Genomic DNA, 15040 nt, shown 5'->3' on the forward strand with positions numbered 1-15040 from the left:
ATTTGATACGAGTGAAACATCTTTATATTATAATGTGCATAAGCACACATCACATACATCACACATACATCACACACATACATAAAAATTACCCAATGCTGGGTTATTTCAACCGAGCAATTGAGTTAAAAATAACCCAGCATTGGGTCATTTTAACCCATCAGTGTTTTCCGATATTTACCCAGCATGGGTCAAAAACAACCCAGCACTATTTAGAGTGTACGAGATGTCCTGCAGACGGATTTTCATTCTCAAACAAATCTTATCCCATGATTTGAGAAAACTTGGAATATTGCACACGAGTTCAAGAACTGCCCCTGGTAAAAAGCAGCAAACATGTTTGAAGTGAAATGAGGTTGAGTAAATGATAATTACATTCTCAGCATTTCTCAATGTTAAATGAACTCCTGTTTTGAATACCTGGCTCAAAGAATGAAGATGGCATGTCGCCAACTCAATTTAATTGCACTTAACGTGGAATCACTCGAGGGCGGGTGTACTGCCGTCGAACTCCTCTGCCTCGGTCGAGCCGGGCGCACGATCTCTCGCTCACTCTCTCGCAGCGTGAGAAAGCCATTCTTCACCTGTCAGCCTGTGTTTGGGTCACGAAGAAACAACAGAGCGAAATGAAAGAGAGAGAGAGAGAGAGAGAGAGAGAGAAGAAGCAGAACGGAATGGAAGACCATCACGCGCTCATCCGGATTTTTAGGAACCGTTACAGTTCATTAGTTTACGTTGGAGATTCTTGGAACTTTTAAAAGCTTCCTAAAATAGGCCCGGCCGCGTGTGTGCGGAGGGAAAAATCAGATTAGATTCACGTGTGTGTGAGTGAACGTTCTCTTGTGTGTACGCCATGTTTGTAAAACAGTGTGGGAGGTTTTCTTGCTGTAATCTCTGTCCTTCCATCTCTGACACTAAAAGCTTTTTATTTACCCCTCGCTCACACTCAAACGCTTTCTGTATGTTCATCAAGCTGAACCGTGCATGTCCTTCACATTTCAATGGACATCCCTGGGTCTTTCCAGCATTATCACCCTTTTTTCTCTTGTTCACACACACATTCAAAACAACCATGTGCTACCCATATCTTGGTTTTGATGAACTGCCAACATGAGTTTCATACCTCCCGTTGAGGTTTATTTAACTAATTCTCCGTCATCCAATGTTTTTCCTCATTCAACACTAAAGTTCTGTACACTAAAACAACACTGTGCTTGCCTATCTAGACAGCATCACAATGTGCACTTGTAACACAAAGACTGCTCCAGGCACTTACATTATAAGATTTGGCCAAAAATATATGGCAGCATCGCAAGCATTCCTTGTGGACAAGCCAATCCCAGAATGCATTGCAACGAATTCAGTAATATTTGGTCATTTTTCTGTGATTTACTGTTTTCTACATAAAATCATCCTACATAAAGAATATTCAGTGAAAATATAACCTTCATGTCTTTAATATTGACTGAGTAAGGCCATGTCAAATTTCTCCAATAGTCAATTATTCATATTTGCCGATTCTGAAGATTAAATGAATATTTCTTAACTTTCTGAATGTTATTAATTTATATAATGACTTATTAATATTGAACATCACACTGGTGATGTTTCTTAAAGAGATAATTCACCCAAAAATGAAAATTCTGAAATGAATTACTTACTCTCTGTAAATTTAGTTGTTTGGTTGAAAACAGAGAATGATATTTCGACAAACGCTTGTAACCAAACAGTTCTAGGTCACCATTGACTATCATAGTAGAAAAAATGACAATGGTAGTTAAAAGTTCCCCAGAACTGTTTGCTGTCAGTTCTTCAAAAGATCTTCTATAACGTAATTTTTCTTATATGGTTGTCAATGGGGTCCAAGAAATGTTTATTTATAAACATTCTTCCAAATAACTTTCTCTGTGTTCATCAGAACAAAGAAATGCATACAGATTTGGAACAACTCAAAGGTGAGTAAATGATGACAGACTTTATTTTTGGGTGAACTATCCCTTTAACATTTTCTATACAGAGCACAAATTCACTGTATTTCCCTGTCCTCTTTTCATTGACAGGATACCTGTTTTATCATCCTGTTTTTTATAAACATCAGCTGTTTTTAAAACAATCGGCCGATATCCGATAGTGTAAAAATTGTTTTTTTATCGCCCAATACCGATTATTGGCCGATATATCGGTGCAAAGTGAATATTCATTATGTTTTACAATATAATTCAATAATATTGAGTGTTCAATTATTATTTAATTAAAAGTATTACATTTAAAATGTACACAGTGTCTACATCAGATGTATCTGTTCCATATTATTTAGTTTTTGTTTTTTAAATGTTGCTCATCGCATCCGGTATGGACACGGTGTTACTTCTTAATAAAATTACAAACCAAATTTTTGTGTGTGCTATATATTTATATATTGGCCATTACTGGCAATTCATTTATTGGCCAGTTTAGTAACACTCACATTTTAAGTCAAGTTTACTGTTTGCTTTTTATATTTGTGTGATGTGTTACCTTTAAATAAAAGTTTTTAAGTTTTAAATCAATCACTTATAAGATGTCATTTCAGTTACGATGCCGTAGATTGTAGACAGCAAGGCACCTCACTTCGACGTCATGAAGTCACCTCATTTACACACAAAGACGAAGCTAAATTTATGAGGACCTCTCCAAGACTTGAGTTTATAATGATATAGCCAACCCTAAACCTAACCTTCGGAGAACCCTGCTGACAGCATTAGATTTACAGCAAAATATAATTTTGATTTATGAGTCTTTCAAGTAGCGAGAACCACTTGAACTGTCATCACACGTCGGTTTTTAATATGTTTCACCTTTTTTCAAACCTTTTTCCCTCACAAGTACAGCCAAACCTGTGCTCACACACATCACCGTCTCTGTACGGATTCCAAAAACATTTTTTTTAAACATGTTAAATAACACTAAACACGCCACGGTACATTAAAGTCTGTTTTCCCTCGAGGCTCAAGTCAATATTCACATACATACGAACGCACGGCGGCTGTGGTTGCCGACTATCTGACTGGGAGGATCAATTGATTAGGCAATAAATCAGTCAGTCGGTGCCCGAGGTTTCCCCCGCACGGAGTGGTTGAGAGAGTCGGCCCAGCCCTGCGGTCAATGAACCGGTGTATTGAGTATGCATTGACGTCACTTTCCCACGTGAACACGCTGGGACACGCTCCCTTGAGTGGTAAAACTAAGGCAAAAAGGCTGCATTCAATAGGAGGAACAAAAACCGGGACTAAAACACGCAATTATTTGCTGAAACTACAAGCAGCTGGACTCGACGGTGATCCTTACGACTACCTTATGACTTACAAAGGAATCAGGTGTTCTTAGACACACAAAATGTTGCGCGGAATTGCGTTTCCTGATATTGTAACCAGTCATTTTACCCAGTGTTTTACCACTCAAGCAGGCGCGTTCCGGCGTGCTCACGTGAAGTGACGACACGTGCATACCCTCTGCCATCGCACTGCACGGCGGGGGTGTGGGCGCGGCAGGTGGAGGCCGTGAGGTATCGGGGCTTGGCGAGAACGAACAATAACACGACATAAGGAGAAAATAGACAGAATCGCGGAGGCAGACCGAAACAGAGAGAGAGAGAGAGAGAGAGAGAGAGAGAGAGAGGAATGCAGTAACTCCCTAGGCAGCGGTGCAATCCTCTGGAGAGAAAGAAAAGGAATTTTTATGTGCTGCAGGTGATCAGGGCTCGAGACGAGATGGGAGGGGCCCCGGGTGAAGATGGGAAAGGAAAAATGGAAAAAGACAACGACGAAGAAGGAGAAAAGATGGAAAGGAGATGGAGGGAGTGATAAAGACTCCCTAAATAGGCACGTGCTGATGAACTGATGATAGACGGATGATTTAACGCGTGATTGGCAGGGGGAGAGACGCGCTCTGTTTCACATGTGGCAAAAAGACGCAATGGCACGAGATGAGAGGATTCGGAAATTCTGCTTTTAAACTAAAACAAATAAAACTACTTTACAGTCGCACAGATAAACAAACTTTCTGAAGTACCAGCACACAGACCCGCTGTGATTCACACACGCGCGCACGCGCGCGCGCCTTCTTACAGTGATTCAAGAGCCACACGCGATGACACGCACACACAGGCGCACAATGCGCTCTTTGTTGGCGATGTGTGGTCATCCATTTAGGGGCCGAAGTCGACTGGACTCTGCATTACGCATTTCGCTGAGTCTCAACCACGTGTGTCTGCGCGCCCGTGCCCCCTCTCCAAACTCATCTTTTCCCGTAATTTGTGATAATTGCACATAAAGAGCGTGTCACACCCCTGTGTGCGTGCACGGGTGTGGTGGTGATAACTATAGTGCAGGTGTGTTGCTCAAAGGGAAAGACAGATGCTCATTGATCCTTTAATTTTAGGCCAAACATAGCCTGAGGAGAGGAATCGCACCTGAATGTTTGTTCACCTACAAAATCATTTGTGTGTGCGTTTGTTTGGACTGCTATGTTTAGTTCTGAAGTGTTTGTGTGAAATTTGTTTGTATCCCGTATAAGTGTCTATGAATGTTAACCACCGTCGTGTATATGTGTGTGTGTTGTTAGGTGAGCACTAGGGAAGCGGAGAGGCGTGAGAGACAGATAGAGGGATGAGAGGATGTGGGATTACATGAAAGGACAGAGTGGTCATAAATTTTGCTCAGACAGACGAATAAAAACTCTCACTATCCTTCCAGTCCCTCTGGTTTTTCCTCAAGGGGTAAGAGTATACACACACTCACACGCATTGTAGTCAGTAAAGATCTTTTGTAATACCAGGAAAACTAAAAAGTCACAACATTCTGTCATACCCCATAGAAATAAATAATATTAAATAAATATAACATACAGAAAACACGACACACACACACACAGAGAGAGAAAAACACTGTACAATGTACACAAACACACACATATGACCCCTTCCTCAATATTCATGTGTGTCACCGGGATTCTTAAAGGGACAGTTCACCCAAAAATGCAATTCTTTCCTAATTTGCTCATTTCAAACCTGTATGACTTTCTTTTCCGTGCAGAACACCATTTTTTAAAGAACATTGGTAAGCAAACAAAACTGGCCCCCAATGACTTCCATTGCATGGACAGACACAAAACCAAAGACATTTCTCAAAATATCTTCTTTTGTGTTCCACAGAAGAGAGAAAGTAACATACAGGTTTCGAATGACATGAAGGTGTATAAATGATGACACTTTTTATTTTTGCCTGAACTATCCCTTTAATAATTACAATATTTTATACCGATGCAAAATCCACGTCCAAAAAAATGAAACATAATGATACTTCTGTTTCCTACTCAGTTTATCCACACACAGTCCCAACATCAGATTCCCGCATCTATTTCTGAATGCGTAGGTGTGTGTCTGTTTGTGTTCGGGTGGAAAAAGACGAGTCAATGCCAAAGTCAGTTACTGAGGCAGCAAAAACTCTCCATTGTCTCTTCTGGTTACGCCACACTTCTTACACTTCCCCGTTCACCCTTTCACTACTGCCCGATTCCAGCCATGATTCACTTTCCTTCTGCTGAATCACGTCTGGGTCTCAATGGGTGCTCTTTTCCCTTTGTCTCTGATATACTTCTCGTCTCCCGGCCGTCTTTTCTGTTTGGTGATTTAGTGCAAAGCGTGACCATCAAACGTTCTTAGATCTCCATCCATAAAGCATGAAGCAATCTGTTTTGCACATAACTTAGCTCTGTTCCAAAGCTAGTGAGCTGCCTCCATAGGCTGCCTTTTAAGATGTAATGCTGTCTCCAAAGATACATATTTCGGTCAAAATCAAAAGCACGATCAGCTGTATTCTTCAAGGAGAAAGCAGTCCTTCGTGAAAAAGATACAGGATGGTGGACAAAGTAAAAGAGATGCTGATTGTGAATGTCGCAACATTTTCTCTGTTTTCTGAGCCAGTATTTGTGTGCGGTGTATTTGTTTGTTTATTACATCATCATCTCATTGTTAACTGCTTGTGAATCAGTTTTAAGTCGATTCTCCAGTGAGAAAGGTTTTATCTCAGTTAGGAAGCTCCCTTAAAGGGATAGTTCACCCAAAAATGAAAATTCAGTCATCATTTATTCACCCTCTTGTCATTTCAAACCTGTAGGACTTTCTTGTGGAGAATATTTTTTAACAGCGGTACCCATTCACTTGCATTGGTTTTGTGTCCATACAATAGAATTGAATGGGTACCGTCGTTGTTCAGTTACAGACATTTTTCAAAATATCTTCTTTTGTGTTCTACAGAAAGTCATACAGGTTTGAAATGAAAAGAATGTGAGTAAATAATGACAGAATTTTGGCTGAACTATCCCTTTAAGGCAATAGACAGCAAGGCAACTCACTACGTTTCGAAACAGAGCCGTCATTTATTCTCAAACGCGCAGTCGTTTCTTCAGTCTGGTGAAGTCTTTGGCGGACCTCCACAGCCAGCTCTGTAGCTCTCTCAGTACCCAGAATCCCTCCACCTTCCGTGAGAAATCATTCGGAGCGGGATGGGACGAGAGAATCGGGCCGGCCAATAAAGTATGAACCTCAGCCGGTCCTCCGTACTGATAGAGGAGGGATAGAGGAGATAGACCCGAATGGGATGACTGTATAGAACGTGTAGAACGATGCGGGTGAAGAGACGGCGAGGAAAAGAGTAAAGGCTCCTTTCGACTCTTTGCTCCAATTCCAAACTTTAAACTTGTGTAGTTCTGGATGTTGATGTGGACGTTTTTATTATAGTTCAATTTTGTTGTTTTCTCTTCATCAAAACTTAGCAGTCGTCTCCTCTTCCCCCATCTCTCCATTCCTTCTTCCCTACCCCCCTCCTCCTTCGCAGCCCAACTTTCTTTTCTCCTCCCTCTCCGGCCCCTTTCCGCTCTCTCTCTCTCTCTCTCCCGCTTCACATCCGCCCGGCTCCCTCCATCCCGTGCCCGCGAAGTAGCCTGAACACCTTGGTTTCGAGGCAGGTAACTCCGCAGGGGGGCGGGGCTGTTCTCAATCACTCCCTGAAATGGTGACATGGGCAGGGCGTATCCTTGAGCGGGCGTGGCATATCCTGAGGGAGGTGAGGTGTAGCCCAGGGCGTTCATCAAACCAGATATTGAGCCGAGTAACCCGCTGAGGCCGGAGCAGAAGTGAAGGAGGGAACTCTGGAGGTAGGGGCACAGGGTGGAGCGCGCCAGCTCCTTCACGGCACAAAGGAGGACGCTGTACGCACGCTGATTCTGGGCCAGACGGGCACCGTTTTCCAGTCCACGCCACAAGTCCACCCGTGTGGCCGCACTGGGCACGGATAAAGCGGAGCTGTTCGGACGCGGAGGGGAAAAGCCAGGATCGCTGAAAGGTGGCCCGAGATAAGATAACTGTGGACCAGATAGGAGAAAAAAACATTAGAAAAATATATGTACTTTTGCAAGTTGACAATAAAATAAAATAAAATGTTTTCTAAAATGAAAATATAGCCATACATTAAACTCTACCTGTTTAAATCAGGTAGAAAATCAAGAGTTGTTTATCTCCTTAATGGTGGTTTATTGCCAGTCTATGACAATATGGCAATTCAATTTAATAAAAAAATGAATTAGTTTCAAAATGTCAACACATGAAAGAAAGATGTACATTTTATGCTTGATAATTATTTGGCAAGGTAGCAAATATGAGCTACAGCTCATTTTAAGACAAGAGGAAATTTCATAATACAAAGGGATCAGGGGAAAGTGCATCTGCAGGAAAACATTTATAAACGAAAAACCTCATATTTAAAAACACCCGCACAGATCACATACTGTATATACACACACACACATATAAACAGATGACATCTTACGTAAGTGTCTCTGATTTCTTTCAGCTGGTGGTCCAGGTATTTGGTCAGCTCGTATGTTCTTTCTATCGAGCTCCTCTCATTGGACAGACTGAGCGTGCGGTCCAGCACCTGGCCACACCCCACCGCAGCAGCCAATAGCAGCATCAAGAGAACTTGACGGACTGAAATAAAAGGCGGTAAGAGTGTGGGGATTTCAGTGCTGGGTTTGCAGTTTGATGCAGATGTGTTATTAATGCACAATTGAAAATGATGCTCATTGCTCTCTCGGAATACTATATTTTCCTATTGTTAAAACGTAAATTATTTATTATAGTTTATAATCTTTTTTCCTCAAAATAAATAAAACAAATCATGTGGATTTAGGATAAAAAATAGTTACATGTGTTTGTAATCACCTAGACCAAGAGCAAGAATTGAATTAACATAGCATATGGTTTATATATTTTTAACTGCGATTGTTTTGCGATAATGTAAAAAAGCTTAATTTACACTTTTTTATGAGGATGTGTTTTTTTGTTTTACTGGTCGTTGTACAAAGTTTGACATGATATTTACTCCCAATTTTGATTTATAAATTCTTAAAAGAATAAAGTTAAGAAGATAAGTGTATTTTGTATAATTGTATTTAAGATCATTTATATAAATGTCTTTAAGATAAATTACAATATAAAAATGTAAAAATACAATGGCCCCCCAAAGATTTGGACATTTAACTTACACTTACAAATTTATAAACATAAATACATAAAATAAAAAAATGAATTCGTTATTATTAGAAATAACAGTGGTGTTCAGACCATTTTAATAGATGTTTAAATTTCCCACGGGTGTCGATACCCACAGACGAGTACTTGACGAATAAATCGTACATGTGTCTTATTGTGTGACATACAGTACATGTAGCCAAATTTAGAAATCAAACTGTTAATATTACATAGTTTTACATTATTAATATGAATATTTATCATATACAATAGCATAAGAGAGATTTATCTTCATTGTTGCCATCACACCATAGGACAAATTTGCATATTAGTCTGTCAACTACCCATAGTTCATAGCGTCATGATCTACTAAGTTTGACAACCAGAGATTGAAGATCGTGCTTGCGTTATCTGTCTTTAAAATAAATGCACTTAACTCTGATAATAAATTGTTTAATATACTGACCTTCATTTTTAAGTATCCAAATACGTTCTGGGGCCACTGTATATTTGCAAATGTAAGAGCTTACGGGTGTTAGTGCGTGTGGTCTTCTGCGTCTGGATATGTGTGTTTTTAGCGTTCCGTTTGGATTGAGTGTATGTGCATGCCTGTACGCAAACCAGAACATCTGTTATACTTCTGTATTGTGAGTAGGTGTGTGTGAAGGTCCCAAACTAAGGTCGCTTTTACACCCCACGTCCTCGGACATCACACAGGGAAAATAGTGGCAAATGATGAACCTTCGAACTTCTAAGAGGGTCACAGAGTACTGTTATTATGTGTGTGTGTGAGCCTGAGGGAGTCCACTGGCACATCACTCTCAATCTCTCTCGCCCAATGTTCTCTCTCTCTGTGTCAAGCAGTCAGAGGAACATGTAAGAGATGTGTAATTACTTGTTTGAGGCATTGTGTTTTCAACAGGTGTGAAATAGGTGCACCTCCACCCCTTTCGTTTTCCTTTTTATCTCCGTTCGTCTCTTCTTCTCGAACCCCCCCACTATCCTCCCGTCCATCAAGCTTTTCTCCGTCCTTTCTTCTCGCACCGCTCTTCATCACACGTTTTCCTTCCTGTCACACATTATCTTTCTCCCTCTCTCTCTTTTCCCCCGTCAAGTTCTCCGAGTTGCTTTTTATCTTCTCACACACGCCTTTTTTCCCTCCCCTTCTTTTAAAGTGGTTTATCTCTTCTTTGCCCCCGGCCAAAATAACAACAGCTTATTAACCTCGATTAGCTCTGCCAGTTTTTCTTTTCAACTCGGTTGCTCTCTGTTTTTCCGCTCCTTTCTCCTCTAATTCACTCATTCTCCTTCAAGAGGGAGAAATTCTCATGAAACACGCTCAGCGGAACATCCACAACACCTGACACACACACACACACACACACACCTTAGCAACACAAACTCACAGAGGCACACCTTTTCCCCGACCTGAGGTCAGAAATGTTCTCAAAGACTTTCTGTTGTGAGAAACTTCAGCATCTCAGAGAGATCTAAAATCATGATCCAACGAATCATCAGGAAACATTGTGGAATCAGTTTTTTATCATAACAAAAATCTCACAAACCTTTTCCCTGCTTGCATGTATGCTTGCAACCAAAAAGATCTTGGCAACCATTGACTGCCAAAGTAGGAAAAATTGCTTTGTAAATTTCTTTGTTCTGTTGAACACAAAAGAAGATATTTTGAAGAATGCAGGAAAGCAAACAGTTCTGGGGCACTTTTGACTACTATTGTCATTTTTCCTACTATGATAGTCAATGGTGACCACTGTTTGGTTACAAGCATTCTTCCAAATATCTTTCTCTGTGTTCAACAAAGACATTCACGCAGATTTGGAACAGCTCGAGGGTGAGTAAATGATGATATAAATTTTATTTTTGGGTGAACTGTACATGTCTTTCTTACCTTTTCATAATCTGAATGTTCAGATGTTAAAGGTTCTTTATGGAACCAAAAGGTTCATCTATGGCATCGAAGAACCTTTTGAAGCACCTTTTTGTATGATTTCAATTTGAGATTATATATTTATATAAATATATATAGTAATGAGATGCAGTGAACGTATAGTGCTATAAAATAAATGTACATAGCGCAGCTCAGACGATTTAGCAGTGGAGGAATTTGATGAGACATGGATGAGTTCATACTGAAATCTGTGACTTTGGTATCTGTGTAAATCTAAGCACATGTTTTGAGATTGTTGAGATTTCCATAGAACACGTGATGTCTTTTTTCTGGAGAAAAATTTGAGAAGCAAAATTTCTCTTGGGAAAAACAAACAAATCTCAACAAACAATGACATTATCACGAAAGGCACTTTAGACCACTAACCAAACTTTTCTAACAAAAAAACTCAAATTCACAGCATCAGTTGCCACAAATTATGCAAAAAAACGTTAATCCGACCACATGTGATGTATGTCTACTCAATAAGCATCAAACATTTATGTTCACCCAAAAATGAAAATTCTGTCATCTTTTACTCAACCTCTTGTCATTTCAAACCTTTATGACCTTCTTTCTTCCGCAGGACACAAAAGAAGATATTTTAAAGAATGTTGGTAACCGAACAGCACTGGCACCCATTCACTTCTTTGGTATAGACACAAAACCAAAGCAAGTAAATAGGTGCCGGTTAACAACATTCTTCAAAATATCTTATTTTGTGTTCTGCTGAAGAAAGAAAGTCAAACAGGTTTAAAATGACAAGAGGGTGCGTAAATGATGACGGGATTTTTATTTTTGGTGCACTTTTAGTCTAATGGTCTGAGCAAAAATAGTGACGCTTACCTTCACAACCAGCCATAATTTAACTTCCGGTTGGTCAGAACTGCCATTTATGTTGTTTTTATTTATAAGTGAGTTTATTATTACAGACGCAACCCAGAAATCAAAAATCACACGCGGTCACTTCCCTCTTGTTGGTTATGTGGTTGTAAGCGCAACAGTCTCTAAAAACAAAGCTCTGCCATATTTACATAACCCCTGAAACATATCCCCCACGACTTTATTGAATAACTACGGGTTTCATTAAGCGGGATTTGTGTGTGTGTGTGTATGTCTCTGCTTCAAGCCTGCAGCTGGCAGCAATGATATGATGTCAAATCTATATATCAGTCAGTTTCGTCTCTCTTTCCTTACACACACACACACACACACACACACACACACACACACACGTAGCCTCTTGCCTTTCATTCTCGGTCTGATTTGTTGCCGTTGTGTTAACACTAAACAGACGAGACTCAGATGCTCCAGTCAACAATACAGAGAATTCAAAGTTATGCTGCAATCTCATAAAACTTGTTCTCTCCTATCACATCATATAAAGTTCCACTGTCCATATGATAGCCGGTCAGTTCACATAGAGGCTAGTGTTTCATATGAACGAGTGCGTGTGTTTGTGTGTACGAGAAGGGGGGGGGGTCAGGGTCATGTTGTGTGTCTGTGTACAGTTAAAGTAGAGATTTATGTGCAGTCTGCACTCAATCAAATATGCATTCTTTCACAGACTGGACACACACGCACACACACGCTAACTTTAGGGGGCACTCAGGATGGATGTTAGAATCAAAATGCACGTGCAAACATTTTCAAATGCGTGTGACAAACATGATGGACGTCTGTAGATTTAAGAAACATCACACACACACACACACACACACACACACACACACACACACACACACACACACACACACACACATACACTTTCAGTGTTTCAATCGCTCAGTCACACACTTACCCTCTGTGATCAAGGGGGTATACACTTTTCACTCTCCCTGTGGATAATTCGTTTGAAACCTGAATAAATGGAAGTTCGCCTGGGAAAGTTGGCCTTGTTGGACCTCTAAAACAAAGGAACGCAATAAAACCTGCATTTACAACTCAACCTCTTTTCCTTGAACTTTCCTCACTTCTGCATCTCTGATCATTTTCCCTCACGCTTTCATTCCTTCTGTCCAAATCCTCCCGGAACGATGCACTGTTTCTCTCCTGGGTTCCTCTACCTCTGTAATTACCTTTCTTCCTTTTTCGTCTCTTGCTTTTTTTAATTATCTCTTCCCTCCCCCCTCTTGCCCATTTCTCCATCTCTCTGACTCAAGTTTCTCACGTAACGTCTCCTAAAACGACCCTCTCCTGAAAATAAATAGGAAGGACGACTATCTGCTCATCCAATCTGGAAGATCAAACATGGAAAGAAAGAAAGAAAGAAAGAAAGAAAGAAAGAAAGAAAGAAAGAAAGAAAGAAAGAAAGAAAGAAAGAAAGAAAGAAAGAAAGGAGAACGTGGAAAAGAGAAAGGGGCTTGGTGAAGCGAGGGGCCATGTTAATTTGGGAAAATGTAAACAGCATGTGTAACTGTTCAAACCGTGACCAACTCATTTTATATCATTCCCCTGTGCTCCCTCGCTCTCTCTTCTTTTTAGAGGGAATCTGGGCTGCGTTAACCCTCTTTCCATCCCTCCATCACTCTATCTTTCTCCTTCAATCCTGCACTTCCCTCTTTATCCCTTTACATTCTCTCTCTCCCTCCGTCCCAAAAAAACAGTTGTCTTTTCCAGACTGTCTCTTCGCGTAGATTATAATGCAAATGCGTGGGGCACTGTGACATGCTGATGGTTTGGGGTTTCTTTTTTCTGAAACCATCTGAAGGAGTTTGAGTGTATGTGGCAGTTTGGTGTGTGTGTGATTGGTATGATAGATGCATGTGGTGCAGCATAAACTGTAACGGAGGAAAAAAAGAAAATGTGTGCGAGTGTGTGTGTGTGTGTGTGAGCGTGACAGTCTGCTCTGCTGCTTTATTCAGGCGTAAATCGCATCATTTCGTCACACACCCTTCTTCCTTTCACAGACACGGGTCCCAGAAGACAGGTGCTATGTATGTGTGTGGGTTTGTGTGTTTAGACCCTGACTAACATGAATCATGTACTTTCTCATATCAGTGTCGGTTAACAAGACAGGGGTGAACTTGCTCTCTGAACCACATGCCTAATGCACTTGAGAACAGGAATAGAAGCAAACAGTACTCCTGTGTGCGAATGTGTTTCCAGCTTTGACACTGACATTGTTGGGAATTTTTTTAGTTTTGAGATGAGAAGTTATTTTCTTGTGTAATGTTTGTGTATCCTGCACAAAGAGAAAAAAGTTCTCATTAGAAAATTATTATTGATCATAAATAAAGTTTAAGGAAGTTAACCATTTTTTAAAAACCTAATGTAAATAGTTGATTAGCCTTGGGGTTTAATAAAAATAATGTTCATTAAATATTCTTCCAATATATCCAATATTCCAATAATCATCTTATTACACAATTTTTTTAACATTTAAATATTTTTATTTTGGTGCTGTTACATTTTGATTACTATTATTATTGATTTAAAATATGAAAAAACAAAGAAATCTTTTAAATTATTTCTAAGTGAAGGGCAAATTTCTCTTCTTTTTGCAACTCTCTGGTCCATTCTGCTCTTTTAAACGACAGAATTTGCTCAAATAAAACGTATATTGATATTAAGACATTTTAGAGTAGAAGAGACTAGCGGCTCTATTTCTGCGAACCGACAAATCAATTTAGATCTCACAATCGCCTACAGATTATGCAGTGCTAAAAACCGATAACAATTAGATTTTATCAAAAATGTAAATAAATACATATAAAAATGTTGGGGTACTGTATTAAATGACACGACAGATTATATTTAAGTTAATTTAAGTTAAAATGTATAACTGACATATTTAGCTATAGGCTATTTAATAAAAATGTAATTGATTCAAAAATTATTAGCCATGCTCTCTCTCTCTCTCGATATATAATAATAGGCCTAATAATAATAATAATAATAATAATATGTAAACCATTTATCGAAATCTGCTCCACTTTCAGAAAAAAAAAAACATCTCTCACTTACCTTTCCAGCGATGCATTTTACTGGATCGAATCGTCTACTTCCGTTCTGATCAGTAATTCTTTCTCGGATTATGAAAATATATTCAAATTAATTGTATTAAAACTCCTTTTTCCCGCTATGATGACTTAGTCAACTGTTCCAAAAGCTTCTTCCCAAACTTTTCATCACCGTGCGTCTGTCTGGAGCTTCACATATGGACAAAGTATCCACAAAAATATGTGTCCTGAGAAATGAAATAAACTCAGTGATTGACAGCTACACCGGCGCGCGCGCTCTCTCTCTCTCTGATGTCCAGGTGACTGTGACGCGCTGACTCTTTGCGGCTGTCGGTGAGACTCGCTGACTGACGGACTGACTGACTGACGATGATATGAAGTGATTTTATACACATGCCTGGGAGAAAGTTCTGTCCCCCTCTCCTCCTTCTGCATTCACTCTCTCCTCCTCCTCATATTCTTTCTCTTCAGTGATTCACCGTTGATTCATCTTCTCAAAAGTGAAGTAAATGACCCCGCCACGAGACTCTAAAACCACAAATCTAATAGGAATTTGACAGATTT

General features: G+C 39.8%; 1 protein-coding gene across 1 annotated transcript; it reads right to left on the reverse strand.

Moving 5' to 3' along the window:
* Positions 1 to 1847: 1847 nt before the first annotated feature.
* Positions 1848 to 14876, reverse strand: clcf1 (cardiotrophin-like cytokine factor 1). Its single transcript, XM_057349995.1, has 3 exons — positions 14481 to 14876; positions 7866 to 8026; positions 1848 to 7401 (listed from the first exon to the last, which is right to left on the reverse strand). Exons 1-3 carry the CDS (start codon positions 14494 to 14496, stop codon positions 6424 to 6426), a joined length of 1155 nt encoding a protein of 384 aa, XP_057205978.1. The 5' UTR covers positions 14497 to 14876; the 3' UTR covers positions 1848 to 6423.
* Between the last annotated feature and the right edge of the window lie 164 nt (positions 14877 to 15040).

The sequence above is a fragment of the Triplophysa rosa genome, linkage group LG13 (assembly GCF_024868665.1).
Source record: "Triplophysa rosa linkage group LG13, Trosa_1v2, whole genome shotgun sequence".
NCBI classification, from domain to species: Eukaryota; Metazoa; Chordata; class Actinopteri; order Cypriniformes; family Nemacheilidae; genus Triplophysa; species Triplophysa rosa.